This window comes from Psittacula echo (assembly GCF_963264785.1).
Source record: "Psittacula echo genome assembly, chromosome: 6".
Taxonomy (NCBI): Eukaryota; Metazoa; Chordata; class Aves; order Psittaciformes; family Psittacidae; genus Psittacula; species Psittacula echo.
Window position 1 is genome coordinate 66346316 of NC_137743.1, and position 15944 is coordinate 66362259.

The window sequence follows — 15944 nt, forward strand, 5'->3', positions numbered from 1 at the left end:
GAATAATGAAGAAATACATTTGCACCGCACTCCAATCTGGCCTGGTCTTCACATCTCTATGTAGATGTTTCCAACACTTTAGTAAGTATTGGGTTTGAATTGGCAGACACTCTACTGAAACTATTTTAAGTTCTATAAAACTGTTTCATTTTCTAAGTCTCCGTTTGAGCATGAGACATCAGACAGCTCAAAGACTAGCCAGAATGAATAGTATTTTTTTTCTCTCAAACAGTTAATGAATTTCTAATTCATATGTATTTTGACACTATATATATTTCAAAAGTAAGATAATCAAATACCAGCGAAATAGCACTGCATACATGTTTGTGCATATCCTCCTACTACATTTGACAGGCTTCCGAACCAGCTAAATGTTCTACAGCAAAGGAAAAAGCAACTGCATACATAATTTGACAAAACTGGTTTAATCTATGAAGCTGTATTTTTGGCAAGTGTTGCCTGTTGTCTCATTTGCAATTCTGTTTTGGTTTCTTCTACTTTCCTCTTCCACGTCCCTGCTCTGGGCCTTTCCATACTGTTGGAATTGTCTTAATTTTTGTGCGCTCTTTTTCTTTGCTAGTTGATATTTGATATGTTTGATGCTATTTAACAGAACAGTGCTCAAATACTCCTGCATGCTTAGGCCAGAGTCCATATATGAAACTGGTTAGTATCTGGTTTACATTTACAGCACTCAATGAATCCACATGGAAGTAAAGGCGATGGTCATGATGGAATGTGCGCTCAAAGTGCAGACCATCAGTGTCTTTTAAGCATGCTCATGCCCTGCATTTTCTGTATGCTCTGTCTGCTTTATCGCAGCAACTTTCCTGCTTTATCTTTTAGTGCATATGGCTGTGCTGACTTATGGCAGGGAGAGCTGCGGGGCCGACGCCCTGGCCGGGGACGGGCCGACACTGAAACGTCTTTTCTAAAGAGGAGTTCTGAAAGCGAGGGAGAGAAACTCTCGGCAAGTCTATGAAGACTGCTTAAGAAAAGAACCCAAACCCAAAACACAACCCCCCAAAACCCGAGCAAGACCCTTCTTGTGAAAAAGCAGCGCCAGCACCGCGGAAGAACGCTGTCCCGACGTCTGGCCGGGCGGAGGGGTGCGGAATGCCGCTCTGCTCCCGCCCCGCCGGGCGGGCACCGTGTCTCGGGGCGGCCCCGCCAGCCGCTCCACCGGCCAGGGTCCGCACCCGACCCCGCCTGGCCGCCCGGCCGGCCCCTCCTTCGTGGAGCTCGCTGTCGTCTACGGGGCTCGGAAGATGGAGGACTACGGGAGGTTCTTGGCGCTGCTGGTCTCGGCGCTGCTGGTCGGCTTTGTGTCCGTCATCTTCTCCCTAGTCTGGGTCTTCCACTACCGCGAAGGGCTGAGCTGGGATGGCAGCATGAGGGAGTTCAACTGGCACCCCGTTCTCATCATCACGGGCTTCGTCTTCATCCAGGGCATCGGTGCGCCAAGGGCCCCGGGCTGGCACGGAGGGGGCCGGGCCGGGGCGGAGGGGAGCAGCGTGGAGCTGCTGGGGAGCCGGGGCTGCGTGGGGCTGGGGCTGCCGGGCGGCGGGAAATGGCGCAGCCGCCGGAGTGGCCCGGGGCCGGTGAACAGCGGGAGCGCCGCAGCCCGCGGTGTACGGGCCGGAGCGGTTTAGGGAAGCCAGCAGTCTTCGAGAAGGAACAAAGAGTTCCTTGTAATAAGCCAAAACTTCTATATGTATTTTTTCTGCAATCATTTGCTTACCCTGGCCTGGCATTGCCTTGCACTTGGAGTAACGCTTGCGAGCTGTGTTTTCCTAGTCAGCCTGAATTTATGCAAGTTGAGAATCGCAACGCCAGAAATGCTGCTCCTAGGAAAGTTTCTTGCTCTTGGCTCCTTTGCTTTTGGCTCTCTCCTGTGTCCCAAGAGGAGAAAGGAAAGTTCAATACCACTGATGCTAGATCCAGGAACCGGGTTTGTGCCAGAGAAAGCGTAAGCATCGTTAAAATGCAGTTCATCAGCCCAGACGTAATGTAAATAATTTTGGAAAATATACCTTTTAAATCCGTTTTTATTGTTTTGCCTAAATCACATGCAGTGATTATGATGCAGTGTGGTTTTGGTTTGGGTTTGGTTTTTTTTCATAGAGTGTGTAAACTTTCAACTGCATAGAGTTCAGCCTTGTACTGACTGAAAAGTTTCCCATTACACTTAACAACATGAACAATATGCTAGGTTTTAAGTGCAAGGGTTGGTCCTCGAGGCCAAGAGGAATACTGGAATTTGAACTGTCTTTGTAGTTAGTGACATTGGCTAATTCCAAGAAAGCAACTAAATTAGACACACTGCAACCTGGAAATTTTGGAAAGAAAAATACAATGCTGTCAGTAAAGTTAAAAAGCAGATAATGAATGATAGAGCACCACAGAGGTGCTTATCTAGCTGTTTGTGAATATATTTAAACTAGAGCTAAATATTGCAAAAATAAGGGCACTGGACTGTATCTAAAAAATTCTTGTGAACTTATGCTAATGGTATTAAAACTAATGGGGAAATTTGACAGAGAAAACAGCTTCCAACAGTAATTTTTCATAAACTCAGTGACAAAGTTTTTGTACTTTCAACATGAAGAGAACTAAGTGAAACATTAGGAACATCTCCAAGAAGGGCAAAGAAATTCTGCAGAACAGTGGAAATTCTCCCACAATTTTACCACTGACTTTTGGGGTGAGAGGATGGGGAGGATTTTACTGTTTTTAAACAGTAAACCACTGGAGACTTACAGTATAAATGTAAGCAGGAGTATTTTTTCTTTGAAATAGAAGATAAACTCAAATTTTGCCTAGACAAACTTAAAATTTCAGTTTTAATAACCTTATTTACATTTCTTTCACTGCTGAAAGATACACTGCATCCATCCAGCCAGAAAACTTGTCCAGCACATCCAGACGTTCATTCCAGTGGAACTTGTTGTTTGCATCACATGTGTGCTCGCTCGCTCTTCAGCAAAAGCGCAGCCAGTCAGAGGCTGGAAGATACAAGAGGAGCGGGTGGCTGTCCAGTTCTGGCTATGAAGGGAATGTTGTGATTTGAACACACACTGCACATTCCACTTTTTCAGTGGCAGTGGGGCGTGTTCTTAGCTTTATGGCTTCAAGTTACAAATTATTATTGAGCAATAAACAGTATTTTGAAGTTGTTTTACACAATATTGCTCAATAGGAAGTGTAATTTCAGGCTATAAATAAGCAGTGAGAAACACCTTGTGACTTCACTAAGATCTATACTACTTACTATGATCAAACTGCAGGTCTTTATATAAACATAGACTTTTTGAAGAAAATAGGGAGAGGTTTTCTGCAGCTTTTTCCTACACATTGTTTTTTATTGCCCTAAAACTCGGTTTTTCCCAGTGTCACAGTGTAAGGATATTGACTCAAGTCTTGTGTAGGTAAGGATGTAAAGTAAATGGAAGTTTACTGTTACTCTGTGCACACACAAGAAAAAGAAGACTTTAAGTAGTTAAAAGTGGAAAGGAATAAGTTAATATCTTGGTTAAATTTGTGTGTGAGATTTGAACTAATAACCAAATCATCTGTTTCTTGAGTTCATTAGTCTATACAAAGGATAGAAATGTTTTATGTTGGTCTGTAGGGGGTAGAAAGCATGACTATAATGTGCATATTGGGAAGTAGATGTCCCCTGATAAGTGTTGCATGTATCTTGTCAATCAAGTGAAAAAGCTGTAGGCATGTTAATATTAATACCTATTATTTGTGGATCAGGTGGATCATTTAGCTTTGGGTATAGGATACCTGGCAAAACACTGTCAGTGCACAGTAATTGTTCAGATGATTTTCTACACTTAGAGTAGGGAAGACAGAGGCAATAGAAGCCTGTGTGCATATCAGTACATATTTTTTAAAAGAAAAAGATAGGAAAATAACAGGAGGGAAAAGTGAGTTTTAAGAAGGGCTTGAAGGAATAGTAGTGTGATAGAATGGATTAAATAAAAAATAAGGAACCCTGTCTGATTTCACATGTGGAAATGTTGAACAATGACTGTAGACACAGGTCATGCTGCAAAGGAGTATTTTGTACTGGTTGGTTTGAGCCAGCTCTGGCCTTTTTCTGGCCTTTTTGAAACCCATAAACTAAATTAACTCAACTAGCAGAAAACTAACACCAACCCGGCCACCCCAAGTACTCTTTTTTTGCTGGAATATAAAGTCAGATTGCCTGCAGTAAAGGTTTCTGAAGGGCCGTAAATGGCAGAAGGGAAATGGTGGGCAATGTGCAAGAGCAAGGAGAAAGACTGCAAATCAATTTTAAAGTAAGCATAGTCTTTTATCGTGAAATCACACCAAAAGATAATGCTTTCTCTGAGTTATCTGACATATCTCTGCTTCAAACATAAAATCCCCCATCTGTTCAAAGGAAAAGTAGCTAATTGCTGGAGTTTCTAATATCCAATGGGCTGCAGAGTTCTCATGAATTGGAAAGGCAAATTACTTCTGAGCTGTAAGGATCTCATCACAGGCAACTTGTGAAGAGGCAGCTCTCTTGCTGAGCTTAGTTTGAGTTGTTTGAAATCATAAATGGGCACTTGTTGATTCTGGTGTTAAATTGGTTCCAAAAAAATCTACTGGGCATTCAGAACTTGCTGAAGGTAAGCAATGGGATCAGCCAAGAAGGAGCAAGAGAGGAAATGGGAGGAGTGAAGAGGAACATTCCTTTCTGGCACCCCAGTGTACTCAGAGAACCATGCCGTGTGCCTTCTAAAGGGGAAGGCACCTCATGAGCAATCCATGACACCTCCCCTACAGCATGCAAAGTATGTGCCAGTCAGAAGTACTAGAGAGATAACTCTAGAATTTTACTTTGTACATTTGGCAAAGAACAGATGTCATGTGCCACATACAAGATATTGTAAGATCACTCAGCCCTATGTGACATGCTTTGAAATCAGAGCTCAAAACAGGAGTGAGACCTGAGTGAAAAAGCTGCATCTAAGGATGCACAGGCTGTCACCACTAAAAATGTCTATGTGTTTTTAACTCAGGCTATTTTAATCTTGAGATCAAAGTACAAATTGAGTCAGTTCTTAAGAATTTGCACCACTGAAAGCGGAATCTTCCTCCTCCTCCCTGCTTTGCTCCCCAGATTGTCTTGCTACCTCCTGCTGGTCAGAAAAGTACCAGTTTGTACAGAAGTAAGGGAACAGAAGTAGTGATGGGGAAATGGGGCTGTGTCTTTTCACAGTGATAAAGTCAGATCTGCTCAAGTTGCAATATAGAACATCACACATAGCCCTCATGGAAAGAGGATTAAACCATATTGCACTATTGTGCATATGTCCTGGGTTGTGGCATGTAACATGCTAATGCATGGTATTGTTAACAAGTGTCCAAACCATCAGACTGTATTCCTTGCTTTTCTATCATACTGCTTATGGGAAACATGGCCCAGATAGAGATCTGAGACTGAGTGACTAGGGAGTATTATAGTGATTTTGAAAGTTTAATCAATTAGATGACAGCAGCTTATGCACCAAAGAAAAATGTTATCCAGAAATTCTAGCCTGGACTAGACCCTCTGACATCAAAGACTGAAAAATGAAACCAGGACCTATGCACATCAAGTTTACCTCAAGCCATTTAGAGTACACTACCCTACTGCACTTGGAATAAATTATTGACAATACTGTGGACCATATGGCAAGATGGAGCAAGGAGGATTTATTGAGAATATCTTCATGGGATGTTGGGGACCTTTTGGCATACCTGCTTTACAAAATTAGAAATCATAATCATTAGAACTAAGTTAATTAATAATAGTCTAATGCAAGCAATCATTTCAATATTAACAAGATATAAGACTACCACAGAACTTTTGGGCAACTGTTGGAGGTGATCTTAAGCTTGCTGTGCTAAATCATACCTGTGTCATATAGATTGATGTTGCCAAACTGTCTTAAAAACAAGGCTTCTATCTTCTTGATTTTGTAGGATTTACTACTGCTACTTTTTTAAAAGTAGAAAGCCAAAACCTACGTAACTGCTGTATATATTTAAGTATTCTAAGGGACGCTTTCATTCCAATATTACATTTTCACACAGTATGTCAAAGCATACATTGATTTAAAATCTGATCGTAGTCTGGAAATGTCACTTGTGAACAGTGTTTTCTTTGTGAATCATTTAGTGCAGTACTGTGTTTCCTGGCATGCAGCCAAGTAAGAAAAAAAAAGTGTAAACAGAACTTTGAAATTAATTTGTCATCTTTTACTACTCAGCACAAAGTACAGCGTAAATATTCCATTTATTTTCCATAACCTATGCTTTCTGCATAGGTTATCTGCATAGGTTCTCTGTTATGGAGCAGTAACGAGCCAGGTACACGAGAATCGCTTAAGTAAATTCTTAATCTTTGCATTTATCAGGTCATACTTCTTTTTTTCTTCTGGTGCCCATCTGTTTCTTAATGTTTGGAACAGGAACTTGTTTAAAACTCTGCATATGTTCTTACTCTTTTGTTTTAGTAGAGCTAATTATATATAAAGATTTGAATGTAATTTCGTAACTAGAAACCTTAAATGAGGATGTGATGAATCAGATAAATGGAGATCAGACTTCATTTTTCCTCAGGCAAAACATTATGGATGTGGGCATCAGCCTTTATTGATCAAATGATCAGGTGTCCTCATAAATATTTGTCCCGTTATCCGGATATACTTATGTGCTGTCACGCATCCAGAATTACTGCCCAGTTTGTAATCAGAAGTACCTGGGGCTTCAGTGATGTAATTTGGTCTCTGTGTGTCTCCTGCGGAAAGCACCTGGGTCATACAACAGGCAGGGGGCAATTGTTGCTGGGAACCTGGAGGAACAAGTTTGGCAAGAAGCAGCTCTAGGCCAAGTTATTCTTATGGACTGTTTGGAGTTAGATCACTAGAAATTGTTGGTTTGTTCAGAGTGGACAAAACACTGTTTGCTGTAGTTACTAATACAAATACAGGCAAAACATTCATCTAACGGTAGAAGAATTGCAGTTGTCAAATCCTTTTTTCTCTTAAGAGTTAGATTATGGTTCCCTTATGCTGAGTAGTGTTTTCCCATTTGAAGTAGTTCTATTAAAGTCACAGAATCATAGAATCATAGAATGATTAGGTTTGGAAAGGACTTTAAGATCATCTAGTTCCAGCCCCCCTGCCATGGACAGGGATGCCTCACACTAAGCCATGTCACCCAAGGCTCTGTCCAGCCTGGCCTTGAACACTGGCAGGGATGGATCATTCACCACTTCTTTGGGCAGCTTTTTCCAGTGCCTTGCCATGTCTCAATGTAGTAAATATATCAATGTAATAGATAGTTATATAAATATCTACCCAATTAGAGATTAGCATTATCCAAAGTTAGTAAAGAGAATAAATATTAAAAAAATAATCTTACATACTTTCTCAGTAGGTAGTCTTCTGGATGTAAGAATTAGGCCCTATTCCTCCAATCTGATTGGTAGCGAAAAAATCAAAATCCTATGCAGAATCCCTGTTAGATCAATTTAAGGAATGAGGAAGAGACAACACGGAGTTGTTTACTGTTCTTTTTTGAAACACACTTAAGCTTGGGGTTTTTTTAAATTGGGAAGTAATCTCCCTAGAAGCTATATTTAAGATTCAGTTGCATATTTGTGTTGTGGTTTAAGCCCAGGCGGTAACTCAGCCCCACACAGCCGCTCGCTCACCTCCCTCTTCCCCGGGAAGGATGGGGAGGAAAATTGAAAGAACGTAAAACCCACAGGTTGAGATATGAACAGTTTAGTAACTAAGATAAAGTAAAATACAGAGATAATAGAAACGATACCAACAATAACAATAATGATAATAAAAGGAAACAACAAGAGAAGAAATGAAAGCTCAGAAAACACAGGTGATGCACAATACAATTGCTCACCACCTGCTGACTGATGCCCAGCCCAACCTGAGCAGTGATCAGTTCTTCCCAGGTAACTCCCCTCAGTTTACATACTGGGCATGATGTGCAATGTATGGCATAGTCTTTGACTAGTTTGGGTCAGGTGTCCTGTCTCTGCTCCCTCCTGGCTTCATGTGCCCCTCCTCACTGGCAGAGCATGAGAGACTGAAAAGTCCTTGATCAGGGTAAGCATTACATAACAGCAACTGAAAACATCGGCGTGTTATCAGCATTGTTCTCAGACTAAAGCCAAAACATAGCAATGCACCAGCTACTAGGAAGAAAAGTAACTGCTACAGCTGAAACCACGACAATCTGGAATATGCTATATATGCTATGTGTAGGAGAAAAAGCCTTTGAATAGACTTTTTTAGAGTATTAAAGGTTGGATTTTGCTGTAATTTACAATGGAACTATGTGAATGATGCATGATTATTAAAATCTGAGAGAAGTTATCGTATGAGGCATAAAAATCTCGTTTCTGTTCTTTTTTCAGCTATTATTGTGTACAGGTTGCCCTGGACCTGGAAGTGCAGCAAAGTCCTAATGAAGTTCATACATGCTGGATTAAATACCATAGCTATGATTCTCGCAATTGTTTCTATGGTAGCCGTGTTTGAATACCACAATGCCGGTAACATTCCTAACATGTACAGTCTGCACAGCTGGATCGGGCTGACTGCTGTTATATTTTATTCTCTCCAGGTCAGAACCTAACTGTATTTATAAACAGGTTGTAAACTTGAAGAATGTATTGAGTAATTCAGACACAATAGGCCCTCAATAAAACAATGTAACTACTCGGATACCCATTTTACATTCTGTGATGTGGCAAATTAGCAAATGTGCAAATACAGGATCCTTGACTACAAAGAAAAAATGTATTTTAAAGCATATTTTGTTTATTTGCTTGGATAATGGCAGTTTATTCCCTAATCAGTTATACAATAGTGTGTTTCTAAACTCTATACACTGCTGAAGTGAAAGCAAATTATTTGGTTTGTTGGCAGCATATTTAAATGCAGTGAGGGATTTTACGAAGGAAGTCTCAAATGAAGTAACTGGTTTTCCTTTTTTACAGCTATCATGATTTTAAGTAGTCACTTCTTGGCCTCAAGACTTCTGTTTATCAGCAGAACAATGCAGCAGGGAGCAGTGCAGATTGAAAGGATTTAACATCTGAATGAGCCGCTAACCAGTTTTCCTGAATCAGCAAAACTTTTCTGAATGCTCATGTACCTGCTTTTAACTGCTCCTATTGGCAGAGAATTAGAGTTATCATAATCTAAAATGAGCTAGTATGGTTTGCATTTGGCATAGAACAGGAGCAGACATGCTCTGACATTTAGTGTACGCATATAGATGTGATGTTTCTGCATATATGTTCTGAATTTTCTATATTGTATTATTATACTATGGAAATTTATTTTGTTCCTTCAAATTGTGATTCTTCATTTTTTTGCCAAAACACCAAAAAGAAATAAGACTTAATTATCTGGTGATCAAGCATAGAAAATCCCCAGCTAAGGAATTTGGGTTCTGGACTCTTATCCTTCACTGCTAGCAAGTACAGGAAATAGTGTTGCAATAGTGATTTTAACAGTTAGAAAAAAAGAAAGCGTATTGCAGCATTGTCAAGTATATTCTTTATAGTTGAACAAATGAATGAGAATGAGTATGAATGAATAAGAAGGAACAATGTTTTCCTTGTTCTAGTTAGTAATGCAGTTATTTCAGGGAAATCTGTGCTGCCACTATACTGGGTATCATCATTTTTTCTAATGGTTAAGACAAAGAATTGTGAATAAGAACTTAATTCTGATTTTCCTTTTGCTACTATAAACATGATCAATGGCACTTAATGACTTGCCTGTCTCACCAACAGAACTCTGGTGTTACTGCCTCCAAACTGGGATGTAAGTCTCCATTCAGAGACTGCTATTTGTTAATTGATTGAGCACTCTTGTTAAAATACAGTCGTGAAGTCTCTGTTAATAGAGAAGACCTGTTTCTTTTGCCAGAAATGGCATTTCAGTCTCAAAACTGAAAAGTTATTGGGGGGGGGGTGTGTGCTCATATATTTCTATGCCTACAGGAACGATAGTGTAAATCTACTGTATTTAAGCCAAATGTATGTTAATACAGTAAACCACAAGGACATAAATTTAAGAACAAGGCAGAAACATAGACTGGAGATTGGCTCTTGGGAAGCAATGTCCCTGAAAAGTACTCAAAGACAACATGAGGCTCAAAATGCTTCAAACATGAAGCCCAAAAAAGCTTATCATGATGCTGGGAAAACAAAAAGTAAATTCTAATAAGAGATTATTTTAACCTTCATATATGGCATTAATGAGAGGAATATGAAATCCTGTGGAATATTTTTTTTTTAAATGTCAAAAAAAATAAGGCGAAGAAAAACCGAACAAGTAAACTGAGAGCTGGAAAAACTGTCTTCCAGTGAAAGACTTAAAAAGCTTTAACTGTTTAGCAGATCTAAACAAGACTAAGAGAGGACTTGATTATGGTGTATTAAAAAGCTTTGCAAGGAGAAAATGCCAGGCTCTTTAATCTAGCATGGGAATTAAAAACAAGCACTGAGTCTGGAAGTTAAAGTAAGATGAAATGCAAATTTATGCAGTATTTCTAATTTAGCAACAGTGGTGAATAATGGCACAACAAAATAAAGAAGGGATGCAACCTCAGTATGAATGGGTAAGCCTGTGACTCAACCATGTGACATGATGGGTTATCTTCTGTCACAAAATAAGTGCTAATGGGAGGACTCATGTACCCTGAATAACTTCACACCACTCACACACATCTTCACTCTGTAAATGCCAACAGATTGATACACTGAAAGACTGCTGCCTTTCTAAAGACACATACTTTAACTAACACTCTAACAAGGTAAAATTATTTAGTCCACTCAAGTCAAAAGGTGAGACTGCATTCTGATCTTCATTTATGTGTAAATCTGTAGTAGAAGCAGAGAACAGGACGTGAAGAGACTGCAAAAATATAGCTCTTCACACCTTTAATATATTACTGAATTAGCAACATTGAAAATTTGTGTTTCTAGTACTTAGTTTGGTTGCAGTTTTAGCATGACCAATAAGTCTGGACACTGATATTAGGTGGGATTATTTATACAATATTTCATGTCTGCTTCCCAGGTGCTAATCCAGGATTATTGCTTTGGTTTTGAACAGAAACACATTCAGAAATAAAAATGCCAATTCTTTTCAAATTTGTACCTGACGACATCTCAAAATGGAATATTTATGATGATTTCTATTCTGCTTGAGAAGTTCACCTTGTTTCCCATGTAGGTTTAACTATGAATCTGTTTTGTGTTTAGCTTTTCTTCGGTTTCGCTGTCTTTCTGCTCCCTTTTGCTCCAGTTTCCCTCCGAACAGCAGTTATGCCAATACATGTTTATTCGGGTCTTACCATCTTTGCAACGGTGATTGCAACAGCTCTCATGGGAATCACAGAAAAGCTTATATTTTCCTTGTAAGTATTTTTTTTCCCATTTGTTTATCAAGGTTATTCACTGCAAACGCTATTCCATTTGCACACAATAACAACCACTGAATATTGCACCATTGTTTTCTTTTGCTTTGTTTTGTTTTAAAAAGACCTCCTACCTAGCAGGTTTCTGCTGTTTCTAGACCAGGATTGTCTGTAAAACAACTGACCTTATTTTTTTTTATCTTCCAAAGGCGCAGTAATCCTGCATACAGTGAATCCCCACCAGAGGCAACTTTGGTCAATTGTCTTGGTGTTTTGCTTGTCATATTTGGTATACTTATTTTGTGGATGGCAAGCAGGCCCTATTGGAAGCGCCCTCCAGAAGAGAATGCTAAAGCCCTGCTGATTACTGGAGGGACTCCTGAAGGCACAGAAGCAGAATCCACGATGATAGATGGTGGCAATGCAGATAAATCTGACCTGAGGACCAACAGTGAAGCAGCCAGAAAACAAAACCTCAAACTTGATGAAGCAGGACAACGATCAACTATGTAAAGACAATACACAGAATAACAGTATGGTTATACTGCCAGCCCGCCTCTCCCTCACCACTGTTCGTTATGAATTAGTTATTTTGATAAATAAATAGGTTGGGGTTTTATTTGCTGTACAGCTTGCTCAAAGATGGCCAAGTTTTCTGCATATGGTTTAAATTCCAGTAAGTCTCAAACATATTATACAGGCTCATGCTCAGTCCTCATTTAAAAAATGTGAGTGTGAATGCTGTAACGGGAGAATCACATAACTGAAAAATGTTCTCCATGTTAACAAGATTGAGACTAAATTTTGTTCTGAGTGATTTTGTAGGTTATGAATCAGAGTCATGAAGTATATCCGACAGCAGAATTTAGTTGCTCACACATAACTTTTCTGGTAATCTTCATGTTTTGAAAGCCCTGATTTCTTGAGTTGATTAACCCCCTTCACCAACTTCTAAGATTTGAGGTAATTAATCACATAGCAGTGGCACCATAAAAATGTTTTGTCTTATTGGAAAAGATACAGATATACACTTAGAAAAATATGTATCACTCCAACCAAGTCTTCCTTTTATCCCAGATGGCAGCATTTTCCTATATTTGATTGCACAGTTCTTTTGATTTATGGCACTAGACTAGAAATTAGGAGCAGAGAAGAAAGCAGAGAAGACTGCTAGCAGTCTCACAGAAGAAAGGATCTTGAAGTGAGAAATGCTTTCTCTAGGAAACTGCTGAGCTTTGCTAATTTGATTAAAATGCTACCTGTTAACTAAAAGCCAATTTTTATATCTCCACAGTGGTGTCAAAATCATCACTGTTATGGGCATGAAGACATACTTTAGTCTATAAGCAAATTATATAAACTCTTATGACTTTTTAATTTGAAATGAAATTGTTAAATAATGCAATTTGAGCCTCTACTGGCACTTTACTCTTATAGCTCTTCCTAGTAATCAGAGTATTAATGTATTACATTCATTCATTATTTTCACAGATATAAACAGTGTTTGTGTTTTTTACTACTACAGAAGAATAATTAGATTATTTTGATTGCACGTGCCCAAAAGGATGAGCCTTTCTATTATAATCTCTTGTAAAAACTGCAGAGCCCACTTCAAGTCCAAATTTACCATTGTTCATGTTGCAATATAGCCAGTTTCAGACAGCATGTAATTTCCTATTTTTTTTTTTAACTGCATAATTTTTTATCTACTTCAGCTTTTTAAAATGTTTAAACACATTCAACTTTAGAAGATATGCTATTTTTGTAGTTCAGTCTTGTATTAGGACAATTTTGGTCATGAGTTCTTTTGGATCTTCTCTAACAACGGACATCTGTTATTTGATTTGTAATAACATTTAATCATTTGGTGAATGCAGTATAGAAAGCTAGCATAGTGAATTACTCGGAAAACTTTTCTGCAGTACCATTTGGTACTCAAGGAGTACATCCCAGGGTTCTGTGTTTTCACTTAGATATGTTTGTGGATGGCTAGGACCCACCTAGCATTAGTGAATTGTTTCATTTAAGAAAATATCTGTTTTTAAATGCCTTAGTGTAAAATTCAGGTATGACAGGAGGAACACTAAACTATTGTGTGAGCACAAATAATACAAAACTACTCCTACTACCACTAATAATAATACTAATGATAAGGGAAATAACAAGGGGAGATAATACAAAACTAAAGGGGAAATGGGAAAAAATCAATAAACATAAGTGATGCACAATACAATTGCTCATCACCTGCTGACCAATACCCAGTCCTACCGAAGCAGTGATCAAGTCCTTCTGGGTAACTCTCATCAGTTTACACACTGGGCATGATGTGCTGTATTATGGAATACCCCTTTGGCTAGTTTGGGTCAGTGTCCTGTCTCTGCTGCTTCCCAGCTTCTTGTGCCCCTCCTCACTGGCAGAGCATCAGACTGAAAAGTCCTTGATCTGGGTAAGCATTACTTAGCAACAACTAAAACATAGGTGTGTTATCAGCATTGTTCTTGGACTAAAGCTGAAACACAGCACTGCACCAGCTACTAGGAAGGAAAAAAACCAAAACCTTACAGTTGAAACCAGGACAAGCATAAAATCCAAACAGTACTGATAGCAGCTTTCTTAAAGAAAAACAAAAGCACTTATTTTACATTTAGTTAGTGCTCAACTGACATGACCTGATTACGTTATGGATAATGTTATGCATCCTATTACAAACTTACATATTGAACATTAAGTAGGAAGAGGGATTTGCAGTAGTTTCTGGAGAACACTAAACTGTGCTATTGTCTTCTGATCTCGTTATGTTTTGCTCAACAAGCCTGCTTTTTGATTAAATCAGTAAGCATCTTACGGCTGGTGGATGCATGTTTAGTCTTCGTGAAAGATGCTCTATTAATACTTTTGAAGTATAACAGATGAAATGAATAAATGAACTCAGGTGTTCTAGTAATTTACTATGCTAGCTTTCTCTACACAAACAGGCAATAGCATTCTAAGTTGGTATGTACTGGCCTGTTACCGTGTCTCGTCCACTTGTGAAAATGAGCTCTTTCAATCCTTGCCTAGTACCCAGTGTGGGGAAGGCAGTCACTTGTGTAAGAATTGTTCTGGAAGAAACTGTCTAGCATATTGGGAAAAAAATCACAAAATCTGTGATTCCTTTTGTTATGACACTGACTTGGATGTATTGAAATCAACAGTTTTTAGGTGAATGGTTCTATATGCTGTTAAAGTTAAGCTATAGCAAACAGTATGTCTTCTGGTTTATGTTTTGTTCCAGGTACTGTTTAAGGGTAATGATACTTGAAAAAGAATGGTGGCATTTCTTCATCCCTCTATTCTGATGATACAAAACTAACTGAAAATCAAGGCTAGGCAACCTTTTGAGAATACTCTGCCAGAGTATATTTTTGGTTTTCAACTGTGAGGTTAAATGTGATAGTAGAAACTCAGTGGGATCTGGAAGATTCCATTCTGGGAAATTATCATCATCAGTGGTATCGCCTATGTATGAACTGTGGGCTTCTAGCTGCTTTGGTCTTCGGAAGGCCCCTATGAGATGCAGTAGCTGTGAGCTCCTAAACCTTGCTCAACTTTGGAGTGTAAAATTTAAAACAGACTCAACATGCTATAGAAGATATAAATGGAAGGTATAACTCTAGCTTTTTTATCAGGATTTTCCTGCATGTTTGGAAATCTTCTACATTAGTGTATTTACAGGGATATGGTTGTAGAGCTCACATTCCAAGTTTGGATTCCTACTAAAACATATGAAGTTACAAAACCTAACAGTAAAAGTGCTATCTTTTTAAGATGCCTGAAAAAAAAATTAAATGTAATTAGATGCTGCCATGCAGTTCTGTGCACAGCAGCAGAACAGTGTTTCCTCCAACATTGATGAAACTGAGAAATGATGGTCCAAATTAGATTTTAAAGTTGAATGTACAGTAATTACTGTACGCTTCTTAATGTAACCAAGACTGCATATGATATTGAAAATATTATATTGTAAATATGGATTACTTATTTACATGGATGTTTTACTGAAAGACTAAGAGATATTGCCAAATTTTTCTATTTCAGAACTCTTTTTCTTCTATTTCAAAAAAATTCCCTCCTCTGTTTCTAACTGTTCACAAGAACCCGAAGAATTATTTTATTGTTTTGTTACTACTTACTTGTAGATGAAAGCAAATGTTTAATTACAATGTCTATTTTCCTTATTCTTTTTGTATGCTAATAAAAATGATTTTTCAAGCTTACGATATTACTGAGTAGTGATTTATATTATGGTGCTAAAATACAACTTTCTAAATTCAGCAAAAGATCAAATTATTCTTATGGTTACTTTTTGAAAAAGGAGGATAGTTGTACAAAATCTCTTAAACATTTTGTAATATCAAATATTCCTGATGATCTTCCTGATGAAATTTATGTACTCTGTAGTGTTAGAAGGATAATCAGTATATAACAAAAAGTGAAGG

At 38.5% G+C, this 15944-nt stretch overlaps 1 protein-coding gene across 1 annotated transcript; it reads left to right on the forward strand.

Moving 5' to 3' along the window:
* Positions 1-875: 875 nt before the first annotated feature.
* Positions 876-15711, forward strand: CYBRD1 (cytochrome b reductase 1). Its single transcript, XM_080622190.1, has 4 exons — positions 876-1455; positions 8447-8655; positions 11312-11466; positions 11676-15711. Exons 1-4 carry the CDS (start codon positions 1269-1271, stop codon positions 11977-11979), a joined length of 855 nt encoding a protein of 284 aa, XP_080478316.1. The 5' UTR covers positions 876-1268; the 3' UTR covers positions 11980-15711.
* Positions 15712-15944: the final 233 nt, after the last annotated feature.

Coding starts and splice junctions, on each gene's coding strand:
- CYBRD1 (XM_080622190.1), top strand. CDS start 1,269: ATGGAGGACTACGGGAGGTTCTTGGCGCTGCTGGTCTCGGCGCTGCTG. Junction 1,456..8,446: donor CGTCTTCATCCAGGGCATCG/GTGCGCCAAGGG, acceptor TTCTTTTTTCAG/CTATTATTGTGTACAGGTTG. Junction 8,656..11,311: donor TTATATTTTATTCTCTCCAG/GTCAGAACCTAA, acceptor TTTTGTGTTTAG/CTTTTCTTCGGTTTCGCTGT.